Here is a 25532-nt window from a genome sequence, read left to right as displayed (position 1 = left end):
GTCTATGTGTCTTGTATGTACCTCCTAGTTGGCATGTTCACCCCATCCTCAGATTAAGGTTTTCTTCTGCTATTAAGGAATGTTCATGGAACTCCTTTTTTGTCCTCAAGGCAAATTGAGAAACAGTAAATAATTAACTCTCACAAAAGCTTGGCGTGATTACTGGAACATAAGCTTTCAGGAGAGCTAGTTAGAAACTTTCAACAAAATATGCTTTTGTCTTGAAATACTACTTCATTGACCCTGAAACTCTTCCTGGGAAAAGATCAACCTGAAGCAGTTCAGCAAATTAAAAAAAAAAAAAAAAAAAGCATTGGCATTTTGTAATTGTTGTTAATGCTGCATTTCTGAACCAAAATCATTTTTGACATGAGAGCAACCTTTTTATTTAAAAGTCCTGCTCATCATTTCTAGGCCAATAATATATATATATATACACACTATATATGCTAAATATATATATACATACATATATTTGTATTTGCTTTTCAAGATCCTATATCAGTGTGATGATATCTGTTGGCCAAGTTTGGAGTTTTAGTGTTTTAGTCATGATTTGGGATGGGAAATCTGAAGCACTAAGAATTCTCTCAAAATGGGAAAGTAGTTACCTCCCTAGCTTTAGCTTTCCCTTCAGCAGCCTGGATTAAAAATCCAAGATAAGATACTGTTCTGCCACGATTGCCTCTGTCTGAGAGGGCCAAGGGAACATGCTAGCATGCTGTGGCTGTGGTGGGTCTACTGATGTGTTAATAAAAGCTTAGGCAAGGTGCTAAGGATGCTTGTCTGTCCCCCTAGTGCTGAATAAAGACATCACCACCTGCAGGACCTCAACCATCACAGGAACACTGAAGCGCCCATCACTGCAGGATGAAGAGAAATTGAAACTCAATCACCAGAAGGGGTCATCAAACTTTAACAGTCTTCCAGCCAATGTCTCCAAGATGCATCTTCAAGGCTCACCTCACTACCTGGGGGCCATCAACCTGAATGAATTCAGCAATCACACACTGACCTTGAAGAAGGACAAGAACCAGCCACCCAAGTCTATCTACATCTGTGATGGGGACATCTTCAAGAAGCTGGACTCAGAACTCTCCCGGGCACAAGAGCAAACGCTGGACACCAGCTACGTAATTCTGCCTACCAACACATCTACTTTACGGGCCAAACCACCCAAGGATGAGAGCAAATATAGCATCAATATTGATCAGATGCCCCAGACACGGCTCATCCACCTCAGTATGGCAACTGACCCGGGCTTTGTTGTCAAGAGTCCCCCACGGGAGCCTGTAACCATGACGTGTAGTGAGGTGCAAGCTTCCCCCATGATACAACAGCAGCAGCAGCTGCCTCCACAGAATATCTCCAATGAGGCACAGATTCCCAACAGCCTGTGTGACACAGGCGACTCAGGGAACTCAGGTGTGGTGTCCAAGAGTGAGACCGTCTCCACCCTCTCCATGAGCTCCTTGGAGGTGAGCATGTGAATTACTGCCTTCTTCTCAGCCCTGGATGATGTCCTGCCCTCAGCATGGGCCACACCAGATATGAGAAGAACCTTAGGCTAAATGCAGGCTACTGGGCAATGCCAATATTATAATATCATGAGGGGACCCTGGCAGGTGATTTGAATTTGTAATTTAATGGTTAAAATATGTCATGGCTTCCACAGCCATATTCCATTGCATGGTGAACTCTCTTTAGCCCTACAGTCAATGCAAAGTTAAACCAAAATTTTAGCTTGTCAAACACCTATCAATTTTAATGCATGGCTTGCATTACCTTCTCTCCTTCCATCCTCTGCCTCTGTTTCCCATTTTGATGATTTCAGTCGTGATACAAATGAGAAAATCTTAGTGATCACAGGTCTAAAATGTCCATAAGGCACGCCCCACTACTCTCTTAGCATCAAAGAGATATCAGATGTTTTGCATAAATACGGTCCTCTTCTTCTGACTTATGATAACTTATTACATATATTAGCAATTCTCTCAAGTCTGTAGATCTTACACTGATGTCCATATTAGTTTTTGCACTTTCTCAGAATCTGGCCTTTTTTTTTTTGCCTTTTGTCAGAAAGCAGTTCTCAGCCACTGCTGTTCAATCATTGCTGCTTGGTGCTCAAACGTTTCAGCAGAACAGCTGACAGAGCCACTCTGTGTTGCTGCTTTTTGCTTCCCATTCTGTGAATCACCTGCAAACTCATCACTAAGGCAGGGGCTTGAATCAGACTAATTCCCGTGCTGACATGCGCCCATGTCCAGCCCTCCCTGAGGCTCAGTGTTTTTCATCAGTAATAGCCATTTCCGCTTCACCCAGTGGGTAATACCTGAGATCCCTCTAATTGGCTGGTCCTTTCCATCATGAAGAGCCAGAGAAACACATTAAAGGTTCAGGAAGAAGGAACGGGAGTGACACCCTTCCTGTTCTATATCTACTGTGTGGTTCAGTCTGTGCACAGCCACCAGCATCACTAATATTCAGCCATCTCTCTTTTTGTTTTGAATCCCCAGAGGCGGAAATCCCGGTATGCAGAGCTAGATTTTGAGGTGAGTACTTCTTTTTTTGAATGTGTTTATTGGGGGGCAGGGTGAGAAAGAGAAATGCTCCTTTCTTTTCTCTCTAACAGCTTTGCAGGAATGCTGCCTTTGCCAAAGAGCTACTTCAAGGGTATGAAATGGTGGGTGGAAAGAGTTGTGCTGGCTGCCTAGTAAGGCTTACCCTGTGTGGCTAAATAAATGGGTGATTTACATTGGTTCGTGCTTAATTGATTGAGCAGTAGCTGCTCTGTAAACATTTGGCCTAAACAGGTTTGCACAAGGCCTGTAAACAGTCTCCTCTGTCAGCAAAATGCTTATGAGCTGATAGAGTACTACAGCTAGCTAGACCACATTCCTGCCTGGGAAGCACAGTACGTCATTTGCTTGGTGGGCTAAAATGCCATATCTTTTGTGCCCAAGCTCTTTTGCTTAAAAAAAAAGGCTGCTAATATGTCCCCACCATCACAACTCATTATCAACCCTAGTGCCTCACACCCAGTAATGAACCTCACAGAATCTGCTCAAGAGAAAGAAGTATCTGTCTACCTTGTGCACATGGAGAAATGTCTGTCCTCATAGCTGAGGTACAGAGTGCAAAGTTTCGAAAGAGAAATGCCAATCCCACACAGAGGGTCCATGGGGCTACTGGCAGCTAGCGCAGATCTCCTGAATCTAATAGCATCCTTTACTGCTTTTTCCTTCAAAGCTGCTGTCTTCCTCCAAAACAAGGTGTCATATTAAAGCCCACAAGGAGTTGCCTTAATGCTAGGGTCACTAGGCTAGCTTCAGAGCTCAGGGTTGTGAGCTTGATCTGAAACTGAGGCACTCTGGGTACATCTAAGCTGATATTTTGTGTTGGTCCCAGAACATCAGAGCCACCTTCTCCAGTTATATAGCACTTGGTAGAGTACAAGAAAACCATCTTCATCATGTTCTTACATGCAAAGGGAAGTCCCTACAAAAATTGGTCCTGCCTCTCCTTCTGGGCAGTAGAGGGTAGAAGTGAAATATAGAAGGGCCAAAATACAAGAAAAGGAAATTGTGAGATAGTTTGTGGGATAGTTTCTAATGGAACTTCTTGTCCCCAAATTCTGCATGCCCAGGCGAGCTCTGAACACATTTGCAAGGGAGGCAATCTGCAAAGAGAGTGAGCATGGGGTCAAGTATCATTTAGGGAAAGTCAGCAAAGCTTCCAAGGTCAACTTGMTAGACCATTGCAAGTCAAGCACAAATATTACAGTTCACAAGTGCAGGTGTAGGAGAACTGTAAGGTCAAAAGTCAGACTTGTCCCACTTTCTCCCTCCGTCTCATCCTGAAACTCAAGGAAGTGTTACGCTGGGTCCTCAGTGACCTTTGGAGCTGGTTTAGGTAGGCTGTGCATGCAGGGAGACAGAATTAGGTTGTAAGAAAATAAGTATTTTGTTTTGAGGAGGAGATGTTGATTCCATGTAGTTGGAAAGGGGTTGCTGACCTATGGCCCTTGTGTTTGCTTCAGAAAATCATGCACACAAGAAAACGTCACCAAGACATGTTCCAAGATCTGAACAGAAAACTGCAGCACGCAGAGAAGGAGAAGGAGTCTCCAGCAACTGACAGCAAGGTTAGTCACACACCTCCAGAACCACCACCTCCTAGAGCCATCTAGTGCCAGTAGGATCACAAGGACTGAGAAGCAGGAAGGCTTAGAAGCCGTCACCAAACTCCTTGAGTTTTTGTCCATGCATGTTGCAACAAGCACATGTGCACCACACAGGACATGGAGAGTCACAGAGGTACCAGTAGCTCATCTACAGAGTGGCTAGCAGCCCAGAGGGAGAATATCTGTCCTCATGTCATTTCATGGTGAACAGAGTCCGCTTTCTCTTTGTCTGTGTCTGTTCCTCATGTCAAAGTCTATTCTTTACATCCCTGTTCAAGTCTCTTCTGAGTGCTGAGTCCATCCATTCTTAGCTAGGAACTGGAAATCAGAACAACCTTGAAGAAATCTAGGTGAAATGAAAGAGGGCGGAGGGTGAGGATAACAAGCACTTCCTATCCCATCTGCAAGAGCTGAGTTAGAGACCAAGGTGGCAATGAGAGGCATTAGCTATTTAGGAAAGTCACAGCAATGGGATTTAAGGTGTGGTGGTGGCAGCACTTCCTGAGGACTGAATGCTAGTTAAAGGGAGATGACAGTGTTTGTGGCAGCTGCTCACTATGTGACTTTACTGGGCAGGAGAAGTTTTCCAGGGCAGTAAGAGATTTTGAGGGCAGCAAACCAAGGGAAAGATCTTGCAGCCTTTCAGAGGGGCAGAGATTTGGTACTAGACACAGATGCCAAGAACCTGTGGAGTTAGTGATGTGGATAACACAAATAAGGAACGGCAGACTGATGGCACCTTTGTGATGTCTCAGCCTGTTATGCTTGCTGAGCAGGTGCCAAAAGCTTGCAAGGAGTTGCGTCTACTCCAGCGGAAGGGAAAAATCAAGCAACAGAGTCAGGATGGCAGGATGAAATGAAACTTGGACTGTGCCTGCCCTCACTGAGAAGAACAGGGTGCTGCTATTTTTAACACTCTCAGTTTATCTGCCAGCGAAGTTGGATCCAGTTCTGAGTCTCCTGCAGCATGGCCAAAGAGGCACTTCCAGGGCTTATTTTGATAGGATTCCCTTAGAGACAAGACCAGAGTTTGGAGGGTTATTGAGTAAGGGGTTTAACTGGGTTCTCAGTGGAAGGAGGGCCCTAGTGGAGCCTTTGGTCTCCATTTAGATCTCACAGCATAGTTGTGCTGAGCCCTAGGGCTGTGGTCTGAGCAGACTTTACTTTTACTGTGCATAGCAAGGTGTTTTTGTGGGCTGACCAGTGTTGTAGAATGAAAGGAAAAGCAAATCTAGCAAAGTAGTTCAGACCAAAGAAGTATATGTTGATCCAGAAACCCCATATGTTTCACTGAGTTTCATCTCTCTTCTTTTTTTTCTATTATTTAGGTATGACATAGGTGTAAAATCAGAAGTGCCTAAATACCATGTAAATGCTAATCTGTGGTATGTTTCCAGGAGGGTTTTATAGGTTGAGATGTCTTGGGCATTTCAGAGTAGGATCCAAATCTATCTAGAATTAAAGTTGCTAGTGTCATCATCAAAGAGCTTTGAATTGCTGGAAGGAAGCTGTGAAGGTGGCCTTTCAATATTCACTGATTCTTTTTCAAGTTGTGATCTTTTCTTGGATGTAATCCAGGAAGGGGAGCTTGCAAAGATCAGTATTGGGAGGTCATTAGTGGGTGTTGGTTTAGCAGCATTCAAGGCAGTAAAAAAAGTAAAAAAAAAAAAGTCTTTTTTCTCTCTTTTTGTTGCCATTTGCCATGAAAGACCTGGCTGGAAGTCATGTCCTACCTTCAGTTTTCCCTGAGAGAGCAAACTGGAGATATTAGATATTAAAGTAACAACAAAAGAAATGTTTCTCTTTTGTGCATGTTTAGGTTATAAAACGATGGAGTGTTTCTTCTGGTGGAAGTGATAAAACTAACGTTAGCGTAAGTCTGACTTATATTTTGCATTGAAGAACACTGTAGACCAGTCCCAAACCTTTCCATGACGCATGACTCCAAACACATTGTTTCACCAGTAGGAAATTCCTGGCCTTGTGGGCATGAACAAGGTCATAAGGATCCTGGAACCCTTGAACCTTTCACACATACTATCATAAAGCAGAAGGGATCTCTACTGGGTCTAGTCCATCTGCCTGCCATGCTGTATCTTTGATTTCATTTTCAAATAAGCAACCCCTGACTGATAGCCACAAAGTCAAGCTATCAAGACTGTCTCCAGCCCTGGCAGTTTCCCAGCCTCTCCAGGCAGCATGTCCCATTGTCCTACAWTCTTTCCAAGTTATGATGTTTTTCCTAATCTTCTTGCAATTCCTCTATCCTCTGTCAACTCTAAGGTCAGAAAGCTGCTGCTGAGACTTAGACCAAATGTCGGCTAAGGAGAGGATTCCTTTGGGAATTTCTAGGAATGCTGCTGGCTATATTTAGGGTTGATTTGTTTTTTGTTTTTGTTGTAAATGCTAGTCCTCTCTGTACTCATGTGCACTGTCCAAAACTGATTATCTCATCATGCTGGATGTGCAGTTCCTGTCAGATGAACTACTGCACTGTCAGATTTGCAGAAAGCACCAAGAGAGTACCAACTACGTCATATGTGGTTACTGGCTAGAACTTCTTCAGCTTCAGTGGTAAAACACCATTTTTAGGGAAACTCCAGAAAAGATCTGAAGGTTTATACCATCAATTCTTTGTAGATATTCCTCCCCTCCAAGTATCCTGACACATTTAAACTTCAGGTAAGTATTACTGCTGTGTACACTTTAAAGATAAAGACTGCCCTTCGCTCACCATCCCAGAATAATTATTGGCAGAGTTGAAAGCGGAACTAGGGACTCCTGTGTGCTTCAGCCATTCTGCCTCCCTCACCTGAAAGGTATTATCAGTGTAAGAAGGACCCCTGCAAAGGCAGCCAAAAGCCGTGAGTGCCTTGAGTGTGCTGCTCCCAAAGCCCAGCTGGGGAAACAGCTTGTTGCTTGAAGAAAGGAGCATCTGGTGCTCTGCAGTGAGCTCCTGTAGTGCCAAGTGTTGGGAAGCGTTCATAGTGAGCCACCAGCCTGCAGTTGTGCAAGTGTGTGAAAGCACTCTTGTCACCCCCTTGTCTCTGCTCCTACAGATATGGAGCAGGTCTTTAGAAGAATTTTGCTTTCCCCTCACCCAGAGGCCAGGGAATCCTTCCCTGGGACCTCTCTCCTCCCTTGCCCCTGAGAGGCAATCAGTTCATCAAACTACTGAAGCAAACATATGATCCATATGATTCTGCAGACTGGCTGCAGAACCCACACTGCTTCTGGCAGATGCACGTAGGCCCTTAAAGAGTCTGCGGTAGAGACCAGGAGCCTAATCCAGATCCCGCCGAGATTTGTGTGTCCCCACTGCCATCAACTGGCCTGTCATCAACTTACTAATGAGCAATGTTGCCAAGACAGTAGTTGGAGGTAGGTAATTAGGAGAACGGGACTACCTGAAATGCAGACTGAGTCTGAAACTTGACCGTATTTAAAGCAATCCTAAGAAACATTTTGGCGTCAGTGTTTGCTGCTGTTATTTTGATACATGAATGGGTCTCACGCACTTCTGCCTGTAGGAACTAATCAGGGATGTAGGTACTGTCACCCAAAGCTAACTTTTCAGTGCTAGGGAATGGTTAATATTAGCAGATTGAAATACAGCAAGTTCTGATGACTACAAGTTGAAGATGTCAGGCTGGAAATAAGATGCAGATTTTTAATGCAGCAACAGACCTCTGGAAGACCTTACCATGGCCTACAGTAAATTTCCCATCTCTTGCTGTCTTCAAGTTCAGATGAGGCAAGGAAGAAGGGGATGATGTTTGAAAAATGTGCCAATAACTCAAAGAGAAGTTACAAGGTTGTAGGCAAGATTCCTTTGCAAGGAAGGACAACAAGATTCCTTTGCTTCTGTTAAACCAGACTATTCCCCCTGCAGGGACATTGAATCTAAAAAGAGTAGTCTCAGGAACAGCTGGGTGCACTTTGCTCCTTTTCCTCTCAGCTGCCTTGCAGCCAGCCTGCAGCCAGCCCATGTATGGAAATAGCACACTGTGGGTCTTTCAGTTTATCCCAGACCAAACTGGGAACCTGAGCAGAAAACTGAGTTGTCATTTCTGAAGCTTCTGATAAATCTGAATGTTTATTCCCTGGACAGTTTTTTTGAGCTGGGAAGCATGGAGGGGACCAAAGGCTTGGAGACAATCACAGCAGGATTTGCATAAAAAAAGAAAAACTGCCACCGCACATCCTAAGTGATTAAAATAGTTAAAAGCTCTCTTTGCATCTGGGATCCACCAAGCCTTCACTTTTAAGATTCAAGTAAGAAGGAGTGAATGGTTTCCCCCAGCCTGTTCCAATAACTGGGCCCTTCGCTCCCCCCTCAGTCTAGGCTGAGACTCAACCAGTTTGAATTCATCAAAGCCATCAGGATCTTCATGTATCTCTTTATAGCAGCTTTATGGCACATTTCCCTGCCCAAATGGCCACATGGTGAAGTGTCAGGTTGGTAGTGACTTCCTTCTCAGGCACTCCCATCATTTTGAGTTGTTCTTTAGTCACCTGCATCCTGATTACTAGAAAAATCCATTAACTGGCAACCTTGCTGCAAGTTTGTTTCTCCATTCAAAAGTCTGCTTTTTGTCTTACCGTCTATAGACTCAAATATGCATTTTCCCCCGCTTCCCCCTAAATACATACCCTTCCCAAGTTCTTTACCCTTTCAGCTGAGAGCTGTCCACATTAAAGCAGGATGGTGGAGAGCTGTTTTCAGGCTACTTTGTACCACACAGGGTGAATTCTCCTGCACAGATCTGTATTGTCAGCGTAGAGCATCTCCAGCATTGCTCCTCCCTGTAAGTTAATTGCTAATTAGATTCCCGTGCTTGCACCAGGCATCAGGAGGGGTCTCCATGCTTTGCAACAGCATGGCTTGAAAGTGGAGGCTTTGCAGCCTTTAAGGTAAGTGAGGGCTTTGTTTCTTCTATGCTTAGCGCCAGCTTTGAAAACAGTGAAAGTGACACTCCTGCCTTCTCTCTTGGTAGGAATCCTTTGATCCAGCTCCATTAGAGGAGTTTGAATCACATACATATTCCTCTCTCTTCCTCTCTTTGCTGGCGTCTAGCTTTGCATTTGTTTCAAACAGCAGCTCTTTACTTGTGCCAAGGTCAGCCAAAGCCATATGTAACAGAGCTCTGCAAATTTCTGTGGTTTGCCTATTCTTGCTGATTACTCTAGCGCATTTCGGCTCTCTGCAGCTTGAATGGATTTTGCTTTGGTTGGAGCCCTGTACTGGAGCTCACCTACAGGCCTCTGGACTTGTTCTGTAGCTCAGCTCTAAGAGGGTTCTCAAATCCGGTGTCCTCTTTCTCTTAGTCCTGGCCGAGCACTTGCTCCAAAACCCAGTAGGAAAACATATTTCTCTGTCATTTTTAGCAGTTAGCATCTAAATTATAAATATATTCTATAACAAGGAGTACAGGATTACTGCCATTCCACAACTTCTCCCTATTTCCTTTTAGACAGTCTTTCTGGCTTAATGACTCCCTGTCCTCTTCTCAAGTCTTCAATTTTCTTAGCCTTCCTCTTCAGACACCAGGAGAATATACCCATTCCACCAAAACTTGCTTTGGCAGCTACCAGAGTAGCAAGAAAAAAGGAATATTGATCACATCCTAAAGAAGCCAAATAGAGTTGGAGCATGTGAATTCCATCATGGGGAAGGCTGAAAAGCCCCTACTTTGTAGCTCCTTGCCTTATGTTTTAGTTGTGGCTGCCAGCCCATTGCTTGCACCGTCAGAAAAGCAGTGTATTTGTGTCTGAAGCTCATCAAAGGTACTAAGAGAAACTCCTCTTTCTCCCCACTCTAAGTTTAAATTCTCTATAGGTTTTTCAGATCTTCCCAAGGAATGGGCTGCTGTAGCTAATTATTAGTTGGAGCTGTTTGTCTCCCTGGCGTATTCTGCTGTGTGACAGAACTAATCCATTTGTTTGCTGACTACCTGGCCTTTTGCTATCTGGCTCAGGAGCAGGCAGCCGTGCTCCAGGGTGGGAGAATTCCACTTTCATCCATGGAAACAGCCCTTGTTTGCATGAGCTGAGGCTGGGGGTGCGGGAGCTCAGAGGGCGGTTGTTGTGACAAATACAGGCCTGTTCCTCAGTGAGGAATTTGAAAATCAAGAGACTGTGTTCATATGACCATTGGCTGTGTGTCCTTCTGCAAAGGAAACTCCACTTACTGCTAGGGTCTCTCTTTTGTGCCATGCTTTTAATACTCTGCACTTTTTAAAAGCTTTGGTAATTGACAACTGTTAAAAGATGAATTAGAATATCTTTTATAGGGAATGCTACATAAAATGTAATAATTACTACAATAAATTCTGTTATGAAAATTCCGTGAAATATTAATTGATTCAGACATAAACCATCTGTTAGCTATCCAGTGTTCCATATACCATCAGTCAGCTGTTCAGCTCCTCCTGTAGATCGTCTGATACTCAGTGTCCCAAGTATCAGTCATCAGTTACTCAGTATTTCTCAGAGAGATCGTCTTATTCTCAGTATCCTCTGCGTTAGCAGTCAGTTCCTGCCTTGCCTTTTGATGTCAACCAGCAATCATCTACTCCATAAACCAGGCAGTGGCCACCAGCAGTTTGCAGCTCATTTTCCTACTTCTCAGACCCATGGTCGCAATTCTCGCCACTCAGTTATTAAGAGAATTTACCATGCCCACTTCCTGTTTTTAAGGTTCCAATTTCCAAGCATTTAAGGAGACTCACAAGAGATCTGGATGCATGAAACCATGGTAGATTTGCACAGCAGGATAACCAGGTTAGCAGGGATATAAAAGATTGTTCAGACTGGTTAACCAAAGGACTCTAGAAAAAATCACACGTTGGGTGCTCTCCGTCCCCTCATGGAGTCCCTGGTTGCCTCATGAGGGAGCCTTGAATACTTCTAGCAATTTGGGGAACACCCAGTTCTCCATGTCCACCAAGTGGAGTGGTCTCCTCACTAGTCCACAGTCATTGTCCAAAAAGGACAGTATGTTAATTAGCTGTATTAACCATGAGAATAGCCTGGAGAATAGCCTGTTCCTAATTCTGGGGGAACCGCTGGCTTTCTTTGCAAGCATCAGGCAAGGGACTGTTCCAGATTTTCAAAAATACCTTCTAACTAAGAAGGCAGTAAATATACCTACCTGTCTGGATTGGGCCCTCAGAGGACAGCACCTATCTCAACTCCACAGAAGCTGCCAGTTCCTAAATCTGGTTAAGAATAATCTTCTGTGACAGTAGAAGAAGAAATTACCCAATTCAAGAGAACAAGGGCCTTGACCAGTAAGTGCTGTGGTCAAATGCTCTGTGAAAGGCAGTGAGAATAGAGAAGGTGCTAAGAACTGGTCCTTGTGTCCCAGAACAGCCAGGCTTTGCAGGTGGGTGAAGGAATGAGGAAAAAACTAAAAAAGAGGTTCCTGGATGTCAGAGTGCCTCCTAGTGCTGACATGCCTGAATTTGCTGACTGCTGTTCCTAGGATCCACTTTTTTCCTTTATGAAAGATCTTCTTACCTGTGCCTGATTCACTGCTTGTTCACTTTCATCTGTTCAGGGTCTCACAGGACTTTGGGTTGCAGCAATCCCTACAGCTTAGGCTACCTGATCTTCAGAGGATACAGAAGCAGAAGATATATTCTTTTTAATATTCTAGAGAGTGTATAATTCAAGTTTCCTAACAGATTTCCATCACTGCAAGTTGAAACCCCTGTGTTTTTGGGTTGTTTTTTTCCAAAATGAAAATCTGAGTAAAAAGTCAGTTGCTTCCTTTTATACTGCTTTTCTCTTAAATTAACAAAAATAATATCTTTAAAGTTCTGTAACATAAAATGAAGGAGCTACAGATACAACTTGTTACAAAGGAAGGGAAACTTCATTTTGTGGAGAAACAGGGCAACTTTCCTATTTCTAATCACTTTTTGTCAACATTGATCCAAAGATGAATTAGAACACATGAGCCACATTTATCTTTCAGATTCCCCAGTATAAAGTCTGAATAACTTCATTCAGGTCTTACAGTCATCAGTATCGTGGGGAGAGACCATTTGGGTCATGAAATATCCTTCAAGTTGACGCTAGAGGCAATGAAAACAGCGTGTGAGTACCTGGGTCTAGTGCTATCCCAGAGTGCTCTGTAAAAAGCACTGAATTCCTCCTGAGGTTGTTAAGAGTAACCATAAAATTTGGGTATTAAAAAAAAAAAAAGAGGCAAAACAAGGAGGTGCATCTTAGCAGCTTTCACCTTTAATTGCTTTTGACCAAAGTGTGAAATGAAAGCACTGTCTTACAGTAGCCAATCAATCTCCCATCCTATATTTGTGCAAWACAGTGATGCAGCTCCTAAGCAAAAAAGAATCGCAGCAAGATCCTTGAGGGTTCTCTTCAGCCCTCAGTGGATGAAGCGAAGACCGGTACCGTAGCAAGACCCTCAGAGGCAGCCAATGTGTGGAGAGGTGCCTYGATGCACTGCTGCCTGTCACCTTTCCGTAGCCACTTTGCATTCAGCATGGGTGACTCGTTGAGGTCTGCCAGAACTATCTTTAGATGGAGGTGGCTGTGTAGATTGTCTCAGTCTTTTGCCTCTGTCTTGGTTAGGAATTTGGGGGGCTGCATTGACACGGCCTCTGAAATGCCTTTTATCCAAAAATCCTTTCTCTCACCTTTAAGATGTGCAGCCAAAATGCAAGCGGTGAACAAGAGAAACTCCAAGTGCCACAAGGATAATGAAGGTCTCCGGCTGGCCCTCACTGCAAGTGCACAGCAGGTTTTACCCCAGCCTTGGGCTTGGACATCCCCCCATCCTCTCACCCGTCCGATAAAGAAGTCTGTGCAGCCACCCTGGCACCAGGCAGGAACTGATAAACGTTCCCCCCCGCCTTGACGAGCCCAGGAATGTGTCGGCCCAGAGTAATGGTTCTGTCCCTTTGAATTATTGGCAGAGCAGCCTCCGCGGCTTTCAGCTTCCGTCTCAGCCTATTCCTGGCTGTCTCCGAGGCGCCAGGCCCCGGGCCAGCACCAGCGCCTTTTACAGTTGGATTACACAACCCTCTCTTCAGGTTTTTCTTCTTTTCTGTGCGTAGCTAAGCTTTTTCTCCTGCCCACAAGGACCGCTGAGACCCCACAGCAAGGCCAGAAGACAATGCCAGAGCTGAAGCATGAGCCTGGTGGCCATTTTCTATATGCTGTTCAAGTGGCCGAGACCCAATCCAAACCTTTTCCATATGGAGGGAAAGAAAAAGAGCACTGTTTCCTGGAACGAGCCACTGATTCCCAGGGTGCCCCTTGCCAAGAAGAAAAGATTTTCTTTTACCTCCCAACGTCCTTGCCAGAACTCAGTTCGGCTGATTACATTTAACCTACTCAGTCCTTCGCAGAGATCCGGCAGGGCTCTGAGTCCTTCTGTACAAGTGTGTAGTGTTCAGCTGTATGTGCACGGCTCTGTGAGCTGCCAGCATGTGTTGTGAGATAGCTGATGGGTAGGGTAGTTTCTCCACTCATAGCATCACTAGAAAAGTTAAATTGTTTTGTGTTAACTGGGAAACTAGAAGCAAGCCTCCCCTCTTCATTTGCTGATCTCCTGAGACTCCGTCTTCTACCCATATCACATCTTTGAAGTCACTAAACCCATCTCACAGAATCACAGAAGGGTTGAGGTTGGAAGGGACCTCTGGAGATCATCTAGTCCAACCCCCCTGCTCAGCAGGGTCACCTACAACAGGTTGCCAAGGACCGTGTCCAGATGGCTTTTGAATATCTCCAAGGATGGAGACTCCACATCTCTCTGGGCAACCTGTTCCAGTGCTGTTACTCTCACAGTAAAGAAGTTTTTCCTTATGTGCAGGTGGAACTGAGAAATTGGCAACTGAGAAACAACCATACCAGGTCAAACCGAAGGCCGTTCTAGCTCTGCCTCTTCTCCCTTGTGGAAACTAAAGTGGCTAGGGAAAATAAAAGAACAGGACAAGCATATAGTGGTGCATCCTCAAAAAGATCTTGCCCAATCAGTGATTTGTCCTCAGAGATGCCCTTAACAGAATGATGTCATTTTCTTTTGTAGTACTGAATGGACTTTTTCTTTTGTGAGCTTCTCCAGATACTTTCTGTAATTCTAGCAATTTTAAGCATCAACAGAGTGCTGTAGAAAGGTGTCGCACAATTCAGCTGAGCACTGTGTGCAGGACTGATCCCTTGGGTTCGTTCTGTGCCGGTGCTGCTTGTGTCTTGTCATGCCTTGTAGCTCTTGTGTTGGAAGAGACAATCCCTACCATCAGTAGTCAGTTCCTACCGTCAACAGGCCACTCTGGGTTTTATAGACCTTTATCAAATCCGTTCATGGTCTCTTTTCAAGGCTGGAAAGTCTTAGTGGATATAATCATTCCTCATACAGAATATGTGACGTAACTTGTTCATGGCTGTATACTTGCCACCTTTGTCTTTACCATTTCCACTATATCCTTTTTTGAGAGAGCAAGACCGAGGGTGGGGCTGCACATAATATGCAAGATGCAGGCTCAGAGTGGGGTTATACATTGGCATAATGATGTTTTTTGTTTTATTCTATTTTCCTTTCTTAACAATTCCTGATGTTTAATGTCCGTTTTATATCACTATAGAATAATTATTGCAACACTTAGGTCTTGTTCCTTAGTGACAGGTCTGATTAGAGGCCATTTTTGTAGATATGAACTCATAATTATTTTTTTTCCCAATTTCCCTTCTCTACATGGAATTGCATCTGCTATCAATCAGTAGCTGAAAAGGAGCCCTTTGTAGGAATGATGATGAGGTTGCTAATCACATTCAGTGTACACGATCCCAGCTGGGTGCATCTTCACACCATGAAGGAGATACTGAAGGTCAGGGCTGTGGTGGTATCAAGGGACTATTAAAAGAAAAATTGGTTGGAAATAGAATGATCTGATGCTGAAGGTGGCCGTAAATAATGTCATCAAAGAAGGACTTTCATTTGAGAGAAGAGATGGAATTATTTATGAACTTCACTCATATGATCATTTGTTCATCCTTCTGTTGAATAATATAGCCTTGGCCATTGCTAACTTTGAAAAATGTGGCTTGTGGTACCACAGCAATTGTGGGAGAAAACAAAATATTTGTCATTGAAAGTGTCTGCTCTGACTGAGCTGCTTATTTTTTTTCCTATTGGATGACTTTTAATTCCATTTCAGTTTTTGCTCTACTTGTGCTTTTGTCTTTATGTGTGCATTTTTGTTATATCATTTCACGACAGACAAATGGCCTGTAAAAGCACCATAGGTAAAGTTTCACTTTAGGAAGCCTCAACCTTGTTTCATTAAAACACATAGGTGTTAAAACCTGTGTGTTAAAACACATAGGAATGAAAAGGTTTCAGTTCTTAGTAACAGTGGTTCTTTAATAACATCTAAAATAGATAATGGAATAAATCAACAGTTTTATTACCTTTTCCGTCCTATTATTAGTAATCAGCATTGTGCTACATCATGGAATAATGTAAGAATAATACCAACAGCATAAGAAAAGCTCCATGTTGTGGAGTTTAATGAATACTGCAGCTGCAGAATTCAAGTACCAAAGTGTTTTGCATTTTTCTGAACAATACTTTTCCAAAACTTGTTTTTTTTTAAACAATTCTCTTTCCTAGGCATTTTTAAAAGTTATTTTTCTCATTCTGAGTTAAAATGGAAATAATTTGAGAATGTTTACACTTCCTGTTGGAGAGAGGACCAGGTTTACCTGTTTCCTGCATTGGCTGCTATCTGGCCACCCAACCGCTTCACCCAGAGCCTTCTCCCTGTGGGCAGGTGCCAGATGGGGGAGTGTAGGGGCATCTTCAAGTTGTGGTTTTGGTGGTGTGCCAAAAGCCATCCCAGCAGAAACAATGCCTTTCCAATCAGCATTGCAGTGTGGAGACAGGATAAATCACAAACTTACCAAGTCTCTTTGTTAGGAAGGGGAAGGAGTATGACCCAAGGCAGGAGGATTAGCACGTGGCAGCTGGATGTCTAGGCTTCTTAGATGGCTGCAGCTATCTCTGCAGCATCCTACAGTAAAAGCACAATTATGACACTGCAGTCCGGCGGGTGGCTCCATCTCCCCTTGGTCACTACCTTTGAGCACTAGCACGAAGCTGTGGAGCAACCTGGGCTGCATGTGACCTGCATGTGTGTCTCCTCACCTTCTCCTGAGAGGTTGTCTCTCCTCATCTTCCTCGGTGCAACCCACCATCCCTGCCTCCCCTCTCGGTTAGCCTTCACTTTTCCCTTGGCGGGTGGTTCAGGAGAACTTTGTGCTGCTGTCACATGCAGGGAGCCTTTTCTCACTCAGAGTTTGAGCATTTTGTGGGGATAATTAACTGTGAAAAGCATCACACTTGGTGGCGGGGAGAAGCTTAGTGGAACAACTCATTTAAAATCTTTGCATGGAATACCCTTCACATATGCACTTAAGGATACACTCGTTTTACAAGGTCCCAGCTCTCCCCTGTGTCTTATCTCGGTGCCTACTGGCAGAAACATTGAAAGGTGTTCTCTGACTTGATATCCGTGGCACTACGCTGGCGGCAAGCTAGGCTAACAGCAGTCGATAGAGCCTTGAAGGCTTGATTTGCAGTTGATGGAAATTCTTTCCATTTCGGAGTTGACGATCCAGCTCTTCAATTAGGATGGGTTTACCAGCAAATTAGTTACTGTCTTTTGCTGTAATTTCATAGCCTATAAATAGCTGTGTTACATGATGAATATATTTGCATCGATACAGTCAATGTACCTTTAAAAAGATCTCCTCATAATCTAGATTTCCTTGTGGGACTTTTCTGTAGAAATAGGAAAAAGAATTAAATTCTCATAGTTGTTTTCAATTTTTCAGGGGAAATGCAAGCAGCAAAACATCATCTGAAAGCTGAAATATCTAGGCATTGGGCGTTAGAGGCAGCAATGAAAAAAAAATTCTTTTCGTCCTGAAAATAGACAATTTACACACCAAATGCAATTTTCACTGAAACCCCTGTTTTTCTTGCACCAGGGGTTTCATGGGAAAATCTCCCTTTAATATAAAAGTAAAGAAGCCTGAGAGGTAAAAAAAAAAAGTATTTGTTGCACAGGCACTAACCTCTTTCTCTCTTTCTTTCTCTCTTTCTCTTTCTCCCTTTTTACCCCTTCTTCTTCCTGCAGCAAGAGAAACAGCAGACACCAAACAAGAGACCCTGGGAAGGAATCAGGAAAGTCCAGTCTCCACCATCATGGGTTAAAAAGGACATGGAACCTGTGGCACAGTCTCCCTTAGAACTAAAAACTGTAGAGTGGGAGAAAACAGGGGCCACCATCCCTCTGGTGGGACAAGACATTATTGACCTTCAGACGGAGGTCTGAGCGGAAAAGAGAGAAAGGGACTTTTTTTTCCGGAAAACAAGCAAACAAACAAACACACACAAATTAAAAAAAAAAAAAATGATTAAATTAAATCGAAACCGAGTGAGAGAAGTGTTTGGTTTCTTTTGAAACCTTTGGTAAAACGCAGTAACTTTTGTATTGTTCTCAGCAGAGAGGGGGAATATTACTTTATAGAATATAGTAGCTGTAGGTTCAGACCAACACGATCTTTCCCAGGTAGGACTGGAGAGGGAGCGCGCCTGGAAAAGAGCGAGGAGGAGGCAGAGGGCGGGGAGGGCTGCCAGGAATCGCCCCGTGCGGAGGCCGTGGTGGCCCGCGACGGAGGGCGCTGGCACGAGGAGCCCTGCTCTGCAGCAGGGGAGGCGCGGCGCAGCGGCCGGTGGGACCGCGTGGCACCAGGGCCACGAAGACAGGTTTTGGCTGCAAGGAGAAGACGGAGGTGAACCCAGCAGGAGCTTCACCGGGATGCTCTCCAGCCATAGGTCCCGGGAGAAACGCATCCTTGCCCGATCCGGGATGTCCCTTGCACAGCACGGGCTCAAGAGCACGCGAGCCGATCTTTGCCCGCCCGCCCCGCCGCAGCCGAGAAGACGGGAACGGGGGCGGGCCCAGCCGCTGGGCACCACGGCCGAGAAGCGTCCTCCGCGCCGCCCAACACGGGACGCGCCGGCACCACCGTGCGGGCCAGCTCGCGGGGCGCCCTGGGGACGTGACGGTGACAGACGCGACACCCGTAGCCCATCCGAGAGGTAAGGTGGGGCTTCTCCCCCTCGTCGCTCTGGGGCACACGCAGGAGGACAGGACGCCTCTCGCACCTGCTCGCCCCGTCTCCAGGGAGAGGGTCGAAGGCATCACAGGAAAAACAGACCAACAACAAGAATGTAGGTCACTTCATTGACTGTTAAATAGATAAACTCAGCACGGGCCTTGGCAAAGGTCCGTTTGGCCACATCCTTTTTTTTTCTGTTATTTTTCCCTTGCTTTCGGACTCGAACTTATTCCAAGCTGCCCCTCCCTGGAAGCCAGAGAGAAAGAGGGAAAGACACATCYGCTTATGTACCTGGAGATATTTGGTATACAGAGAATATTGCCTTAGGACATTGAGACAAACTGACAACATGAATAACGTCAACTTGGAAACAAAACAAACAAAAAATAATCTATTTTTTTCCTTCTTCTTTTTCTTTTCTTCAATAAAAAGAGAACTTGAAACCCGAGACCTTTCTTTTCTTTGGCTCTTGTCGTTTTCGAATGCCTTCCCGTGCCGTAGGACGGTGCAGGCATGGGGTGAGGATGCCACCTGCTGCAGGTGGGATGCAAGTTGCTCCGTGGAAAGTATGGGATGGTGGGAACACCCGGCCCCTTTGCCCGTCGCTTGCAAGATTTTGCTTTGTTTTATTCAATCTGGGCTTCAGTCACTTTCCCCTCCCTGGTTCCTGCCCTCCCTCCCCGCTGCCCACAGCCAGCAGGCAGGTGTGTGGTCCTAGCAGAAGGAAAGGAAACAGGTCGAGCTGGTCAGGAAAGTGGGACATCCCTCATAAAAATCGTCTTTTTATTTTGCTGTGAAAAAAAAAATTTTTCACTAGACATTTCTCAAGGCTATCTCCAAAAAATTATGATTATCTACATTTCACCCCACAAAAAGCATTGTGCAATATTTTTATCATTAAAAACTGTATCATTGACATGCCATACCTAATTTCTCTCTCTTTTTTTTTTTTTTTTTTGTCATTCCCAAAAAAGTCTGTCTCGCGTTTGGAAGAATTCCCCCAACCTTGAAAATGTGCAGCGCCAAACTTCTAATTGTGCGTGGCCTGATTGTGCCAAACTACAGTAATTCTTGATCAGGGTCTGAGTTATAAAGGTGCGTGTGGGTTTCTTTTTTATACCATTTTTAGGAAAAAGCTCATAATGGATATAAAGAGGCAAAACAATCACTCGCCCCAAATGTGCTTCCACCACAGAAGGATGTTGCTCGGTAGGCAAACGTCTCTTCTTCAACTTTCCTTTGGGCCATCTCGGTTACTTACCTTTAATGATAATGGCATTTACCACGCCATTAACTGTATAATATGAAAGATTGAAAGAAACTTAAAAAAAAAMCCCAACAAATAGTTAAAAATTAAGGAAAACGATTACTTATAAAAACTGTGATATTATTGTCCAATTTTAGATTATTCTATGAAACAGGAAAGCACAAAGGCCTCCCTCAGATGCCGGGTTGTATGATATTGTAATTATTATAATTACACATAATGAATTTTAGCATACAGATATCTTTCTACTGTGTTTTAATTCTTTTTTTTTCCCCCCCTCCACCTTCCCTGCCCAACCGAGCCTGCCCTCTTCTTTCAGACCTTTCCCGTTCGCCCAGTCATTCCAGCCAACTTGCAGGACATTAACGGTGTTATGTAATTACGGAGATAAATGTTTGTTTGATAACTGTTGATATTCTACTTTTTTCTGCTCAGCTCCTCCGGTTAATTCTGTTTCCCCTCGCCCTGCCCTGCCCCGCTCCACGCTTTCCCCTCCCTTTTTCTCTCTTGTGTCCGTCAGGTTTTTTTTTTCCTTTTCCTGTACAGTTTTCAGAGCACAAATGAATGTGTCTTATTTCTAATAAAAGAGGTGTAAACGCTAGTCCCGTCTGCTTTTTAAAAGCGCCCCTCTCCCCGCGCCTCCCCGCGCCGCGGTCGGAGCAGCCGGTGCGTTGCAGAGGGGGGGTCCCGGGGAGGAACCGGGGTGACGGAGAGGAGCAAGGCTCCATCCGCGATGGGGTTAAGGTCCATCACTTGCCAGGAAAGAAACTAAAACTGAGTTGAGCTGGGCAATATTTGCTTCCTAAAAGCTTATCCTTGAATAGCTGAAATCCTCCGGCAGGAAAGCACGTCCTTATCTCCCCAGCTCCGTTCCATCACCTGATCAACAGCTTTTAGGTTCGTAGACAGGGCGGTAGAAGGCTTAGGGCAACCGGCATCCAGCACCRCTCCTCTCCGGGGCCGTGGTTCAAACCCATCGCGGCCCAGCAGGACCCCACATGCAATGACTTCTCTTGGCCCGGCTGCAACGAGCCGGATCTCAGAGCAATTCCCTGTGCCGCGTTCCCACCGCGACTCCTGCAGGTAAATGCAGACGGCAGCCCATCACGCTTAACGTGACCCATCCCAGCAGCTGGTGCGCTCAGCAAAAGCGAGGAAGCTTTCACTGGCTGGACAGACTGAAACCCTCCCTGCAGCCCAGCAGCGAAGTACTTTCTTTCTAGATTGAAACTTCCCACCGATCCTGCAGTAATTCTCCAGGCAGAGGAGCTCGTCCTCACCACGGAGGTGGCCTTCAGCCACTTAGAGACCTGGCGGCCCACTGTGCTACACCCTGAAGGGTCTGCAATGATTGCAGAGGCTTGGGGCTGCCCAGAGACTCTTAGCCCGATCCCCCCAGCCCCGACCCATGATCCAATGCCATCCTTGCTCCACCAGCAGCACAGGACAGCAGGTCCCAGGGCTTCTCAGGAGGATCTTATCTATGTGTATAAGCATCTGAAGGGAGGGTGTAAAGAGGATGGGGCCAGACTCTTCTCAGTGGTGCCCAGTGACATGACAAGAGGCAAGGGGCGCAAACTGAAACACAGACAGTTCCATCTGAACATAAGGAAAAATTTTACTGTGAGGGTGACAGAGCACTGGAACAGGTTGCCCAGAGAGGTTGTGGAGTCTCCATGCTTGGAGATATTCAAAAGCCATCTGGACACGGTCCTTGGCAACCTGTTGTAGGTGACCCTGCTGAGCAGGGGGGTTGGACTAGATGATCTCCAGAGGTCCTTTCCAACCTCAACCAACCATTCTGTGATTCCCACCCTTCCTGCCAGGAGTGTTGTCACCCCCAAGTCTCCCAGACTGAGGTCCTACAGTGTTAGCAGGCAGGAGGGAGATGCCCACCCCCAGGCACACCATGAGGCAAGCAGCAGGGAGGGCAGGAGAGACCAGGCCTCCCATCATTAGGGACGAGATCAAGAGGTCCTGCTGGTCCTCAGCAAGTGAAGCTGGAGAGAGGGAGCAGCTGAGCTCATGAGATCGTAAATGACAGCACTGCCCAGTGTGATCTCGGAGCTGCCCCTGCTCTGAGCAGGAGAGGACTAGAGACCTCAGGAGGCCAGTGTATGTAGAGGTGTTTTYGGTTTGTACTGTGGTCATAACATGGTATGGATGCAAGGTAGGATCATAGCACAGGCTACTTTGAAGGTGATTTTTTTGTTTGTTTTAAAGTAATGTTCCCTAGGTGACCCTGCTTGAGCAGATGGATGGACTAGATAATCTCCAGAGGTCCCTTCCAACCTCAACCATTCTGCAATTCTGTGATAATTCAGGTTGAAAGGCACCTCTCAAGGTCTCCCCAAATTGTCCTACAATCTTGTGATCCTCACTTGCAGCCATGCCAGGTTATAATCATGGGGCAAACTGAGAGCACCTGTGCCTACATTGCAGGCTCTTCAGGGGATTTTTCCTCAAGGGAATTGGGAAGCACAGTAATGCTGGGTGCTAGGGGTGGCTGGTGAGAGATGCGTTCGAGGAGACTGGGGATGGGGATGGGCTAGCAGAGCTGTGGCTGCATGGGAAACCCTCTAGGTTTTACCGGCTAAAGAGAACCATGGCTTTGTTGGAAAATTGAGAGGAATCTGAAAACAGAAGAAAATCCAAAGCTTTTGTCGTGGGCTGCCTGCATAGGAAAGGGACCATCTGGAGAGAAAAACCTTTCCAGGGAGCTGCTGGTACCAGGGAGGAGGTTAACCTCTGCGAGTGAATTTTCTCTGAGTAGAGAAAGTGCTTGGGCTCACTAGACAGTTGACTGAGCGATATAAAACGAGGAAGGATGAATCTGGGCCCTGTAATCCAGGACTGAATATCTGTCCCTGAGCTCTTGCTGTGACAAGAGCTAAACAGAGAAGAAAAGAAGAAAAAAGCAATTTTCTTCTTTCTTATTTTTCCCAACCTGCCCCTCCCAGGAAGAGGTCAGTGTCTCCCCAGGGAAGTCTGCCTTTCAACTTTAAAACAAACAAGAAAACACTTTCAAAGTAGCTTTCAGCAGCCTTCTGAGCAAGGAGTCCTCAGGGGCTCCGTGCTGAGGACCTCTCCAGGTGCTCGCTTCCTCACACCTGTTTTCATTCATTTCTTTCTAAAGAATTTTCCATGCATCCAAGGTTCAAAGCTCCATTATTTGGACAAACCACTTCGATAGGTCAGATTTCATACCAAGCCATGGAGATAAAAGTACAGAAGACTAGCACAATTCTTAAGCTGGGTCCATGCACGATTTCATGTTGGAGGGTCAAAATCATTCCTCCCTTTCCTTAAATGCCTGTGAATCCTTTTAGGACATAAGGTTGTGTAGCATCAACAGAGGAACTTGCCACTGATTGTACGCTTGTCGTGTCTGAATAATGAACATCACACATTATGCCAGCTCATTGGCAAGTTGAGTAGCTGTTATGGCTGTTAAGTCAAGGAGGAGATCCCAGGGAATGAGGTAGTGAAGCTCAGGTCACTCTTCAGTCTCTTTGCTGATCATCTCAACAGAAGTCAACCATGCAGACTGAGCCTTCTTTCACCCAAAGGGTCTCTGTGGAGCCACTCCACATGGAGGCAAGGGCTGAGCCTTGCCTGCTGAACCCTAAGTTGCGCTGGACGACTCCACTTCTATACCGATACACTGGGGCTGGACCTCACCAACCTCTTTCCATTGAATTTAAAGTTCTTCAGGTAAAATGCTGAATTTGAGGAAGAGAGAAGCCAGCACCATGGCAAAGCCAAATTTTTTGCCATGTAAATACCTGCAGCTCCATTTATAGGAGCAGCTGGGCGTGTTTTGAACATTTGCTCACTATAGGAGGTCAAAAGTGAAGGCTTCCAGGTCCAATGCAGGAAGCAGTAGATCACCAAGGAATTGCTTCAGTTAATTAGCCCAGATTTCTACAGGAATATAGTTACCTGTCTGATCATCAAAATCAGTGCAGGTTCAAACTCCTTTCTCAGTGTGTCCCAAGCAGAGTCAGTAGCAAGATGTATTTTCCTGATGGAGGCCTGGAGTGCTTTGTCTTTTCCTCTGCCCAAGAGCACTCCGGGTGTGTATATATCCCTGCGCTGAGATCCACTGATGTGCATAGTGTTCATGGAGCAAAACGACCACACATGGTGCAAGGCAGCAGTCTGACCCTCATTCTCTGCATGCATGTATGCACCAGTCCATCCATATATACACATACCGCCACGCACATGTACATACTCAGTACTTCAAACACACCTGTAAACAACTATTAACATACAATACAACTGAAATGCACTGGGACAGGTTAAATATAGCACACATATGCTGTCAATCTGACTTTAAAAAAAAAGTACAGACAGCAGCTAAGTTTTATGTGCGAAATCTGCTTGGTGGATTCCAAAAAGAGAATGTGAATTAAGTAGGACACAGCTATTAATTAGCTGCAGAAGCRCTTGTCAGAACTGCACATCTGCAACTTATTTTTTTCTTCTTCTTCTATTTAAGATGAGGAAACTGAGTTTTTTAACCAAGCAGATCGGTGTGTTGTCCAGCTTCAGCAACGGGACAATCCCACACCTGGCTTGCTCCACTTAGAAACACAAAGCAGAAGTGAGTTTCTCACCTGTTCCGATGGGACTGGCTCATTTTTGCCTCCTGCGGGTGACTAGAATCATGAATGAGCCTGATACATGTTTTCAAAAGGGATTTAATTCTAAACTCAGAACATTGCTGCTTTCCTACAGAGGTGATGACCATGATGGTAACTGTAGGGTTCAGGGCACAGAGGAAAGAAGCTGGGTGAAAAACGAGTTTGGGTTCCTGTCTGGGGTGACTTTGCAGGCAAGAGCATGAGTTCTACTATAGACTAGAGACTCTTGTGACAAGGATTCATTTTCTAGCTCTGTCACAGGCATTCCTGCATAACTTTGCACAAATGACTTAATCTCTCCCCATTTCAGTTTCCCAAATTTGTTGAGCACCAGTAATAGCACCCAGCGTGGACACTTTTCCCCACATCTCCATCAGTTTTTGCAGCCCTTGTGAAGCGACCTGCTGCTGTGGCAGGCACATAGATGCGCTTTATGTGGTGCACAGCAGGAAGGAGGCATTTTCTCTCTAATGGAAAATGTCAGCTTCAAAGCCATGGAAATTCAAAATTAAAATACAGCCCTTCACAGCAGCACTCTGACAAGTGACCTCTCCAGAGGAGGAACAATGACCAAAGAAAGGTATGCAAATGATGGGAGTGATTTAAAAGTAAGAGAAGTAGGAGAGAAAAAAGGAGGCAAATTCTACAGGAAGCAAGAGAAGTGTAGGGGAGTTTCTTTTCAGTGGAAATTATTGACTGAAAAGGCAAATTGTCATCTCCTGGTTTGTGTGGGCTGAGGCTTTTCAAGGAATGGACAACCAAAGGGTTGCTTAATGTGTATCAGGAGTTTCTCGGCTTTGATCAATTGTTGTCTGAAATAACTGGTAGCTTCTTGGCATTAGCTCATGTTTGGACCTAGTATTAATATTATAATTCAGGCTTTGAGGCCTTGGCTAACATAGGCTTCCATCGCTCTGAGGCTTTTTGCATTTGTGTGTGAAATAAAAGCCCATGTCATCTTCAAAGGACTTGCAACCTGTTTGAAATACAGGATCGGCAGAAGCAGTGATTTGAGCATGGAAAAGTCACCAACAGAAGGAAGGGCTAAGTGTGGACCACCTGGCTCCTGGGTGGGTTCCTGCAGGCCCCATCGTGGTACCATGCAAAGTGTGAAACCCTCCCACTTACTTTAGTGCTCCTTCTTCACCTTTTTTTGAAAGAAATGAAAGGATTAGAAGGAACTTCTGAGTCCTAGTCCCAGTTCTCTCTGCTGCAACATGAAATAGTCTCTTCTGGGACTTGACCAAGATGGTGAAGGGCTGACATTTCT

General features: G+C 45.2%; 1 protein-coding gene across 1 annotated transcript in view; it reads left to right on the top strand.

Annotated features, from left to right (window-relative positions):
• The window catches only part of ADGRB1 (adhesion G protein-coupled receptor B1), a 206051-nt gene extending 188487 nt beyond the window's left edge, over positions 1-17564 (top strand). Inside the window, exons 28-31 of the mRNA XM_026069494.1 lie at positions 799-1478; positions 2517-2552; positions 4040-4144; positions 17359-17564. Of these exons, the coding sequence (XP_025925279.1) occupies positions 799-1478; positions 2517-2552; positions 4040-4144; positions 17359-17556 (1019 nt within the window). The 3' untranslated portion in view covers positions 17557-17564. The remainder of the gene's footprint in view (positions 1-798; positions 1479-2516; positions 2553-4039; positions 4145-17358) is intronic.
• Positions 17565-25532: the final 7968 nt, after the last annotated feature.

The sequence above is a fragment of the Apteryx rowi genome, unplaced genomic scaffold (genome assembly GCF_003343035.1).
Source record: "Apteryx rowi isolate R43461 unplaced genomic scaffold, aptRow1 scaffold_106, whole genome shotgun sequence".
NCBI lineage: Eukaryota > Metazoa > Chordata > Aves > Apterygiformes > Apterygidae > Apteryx > Apteryx rowi.
The sequence above is the reverse complement of the archived record's forward strand: the minus strand, read 5'-3'. Positions and strand labels throughout refer to the sequence as shown.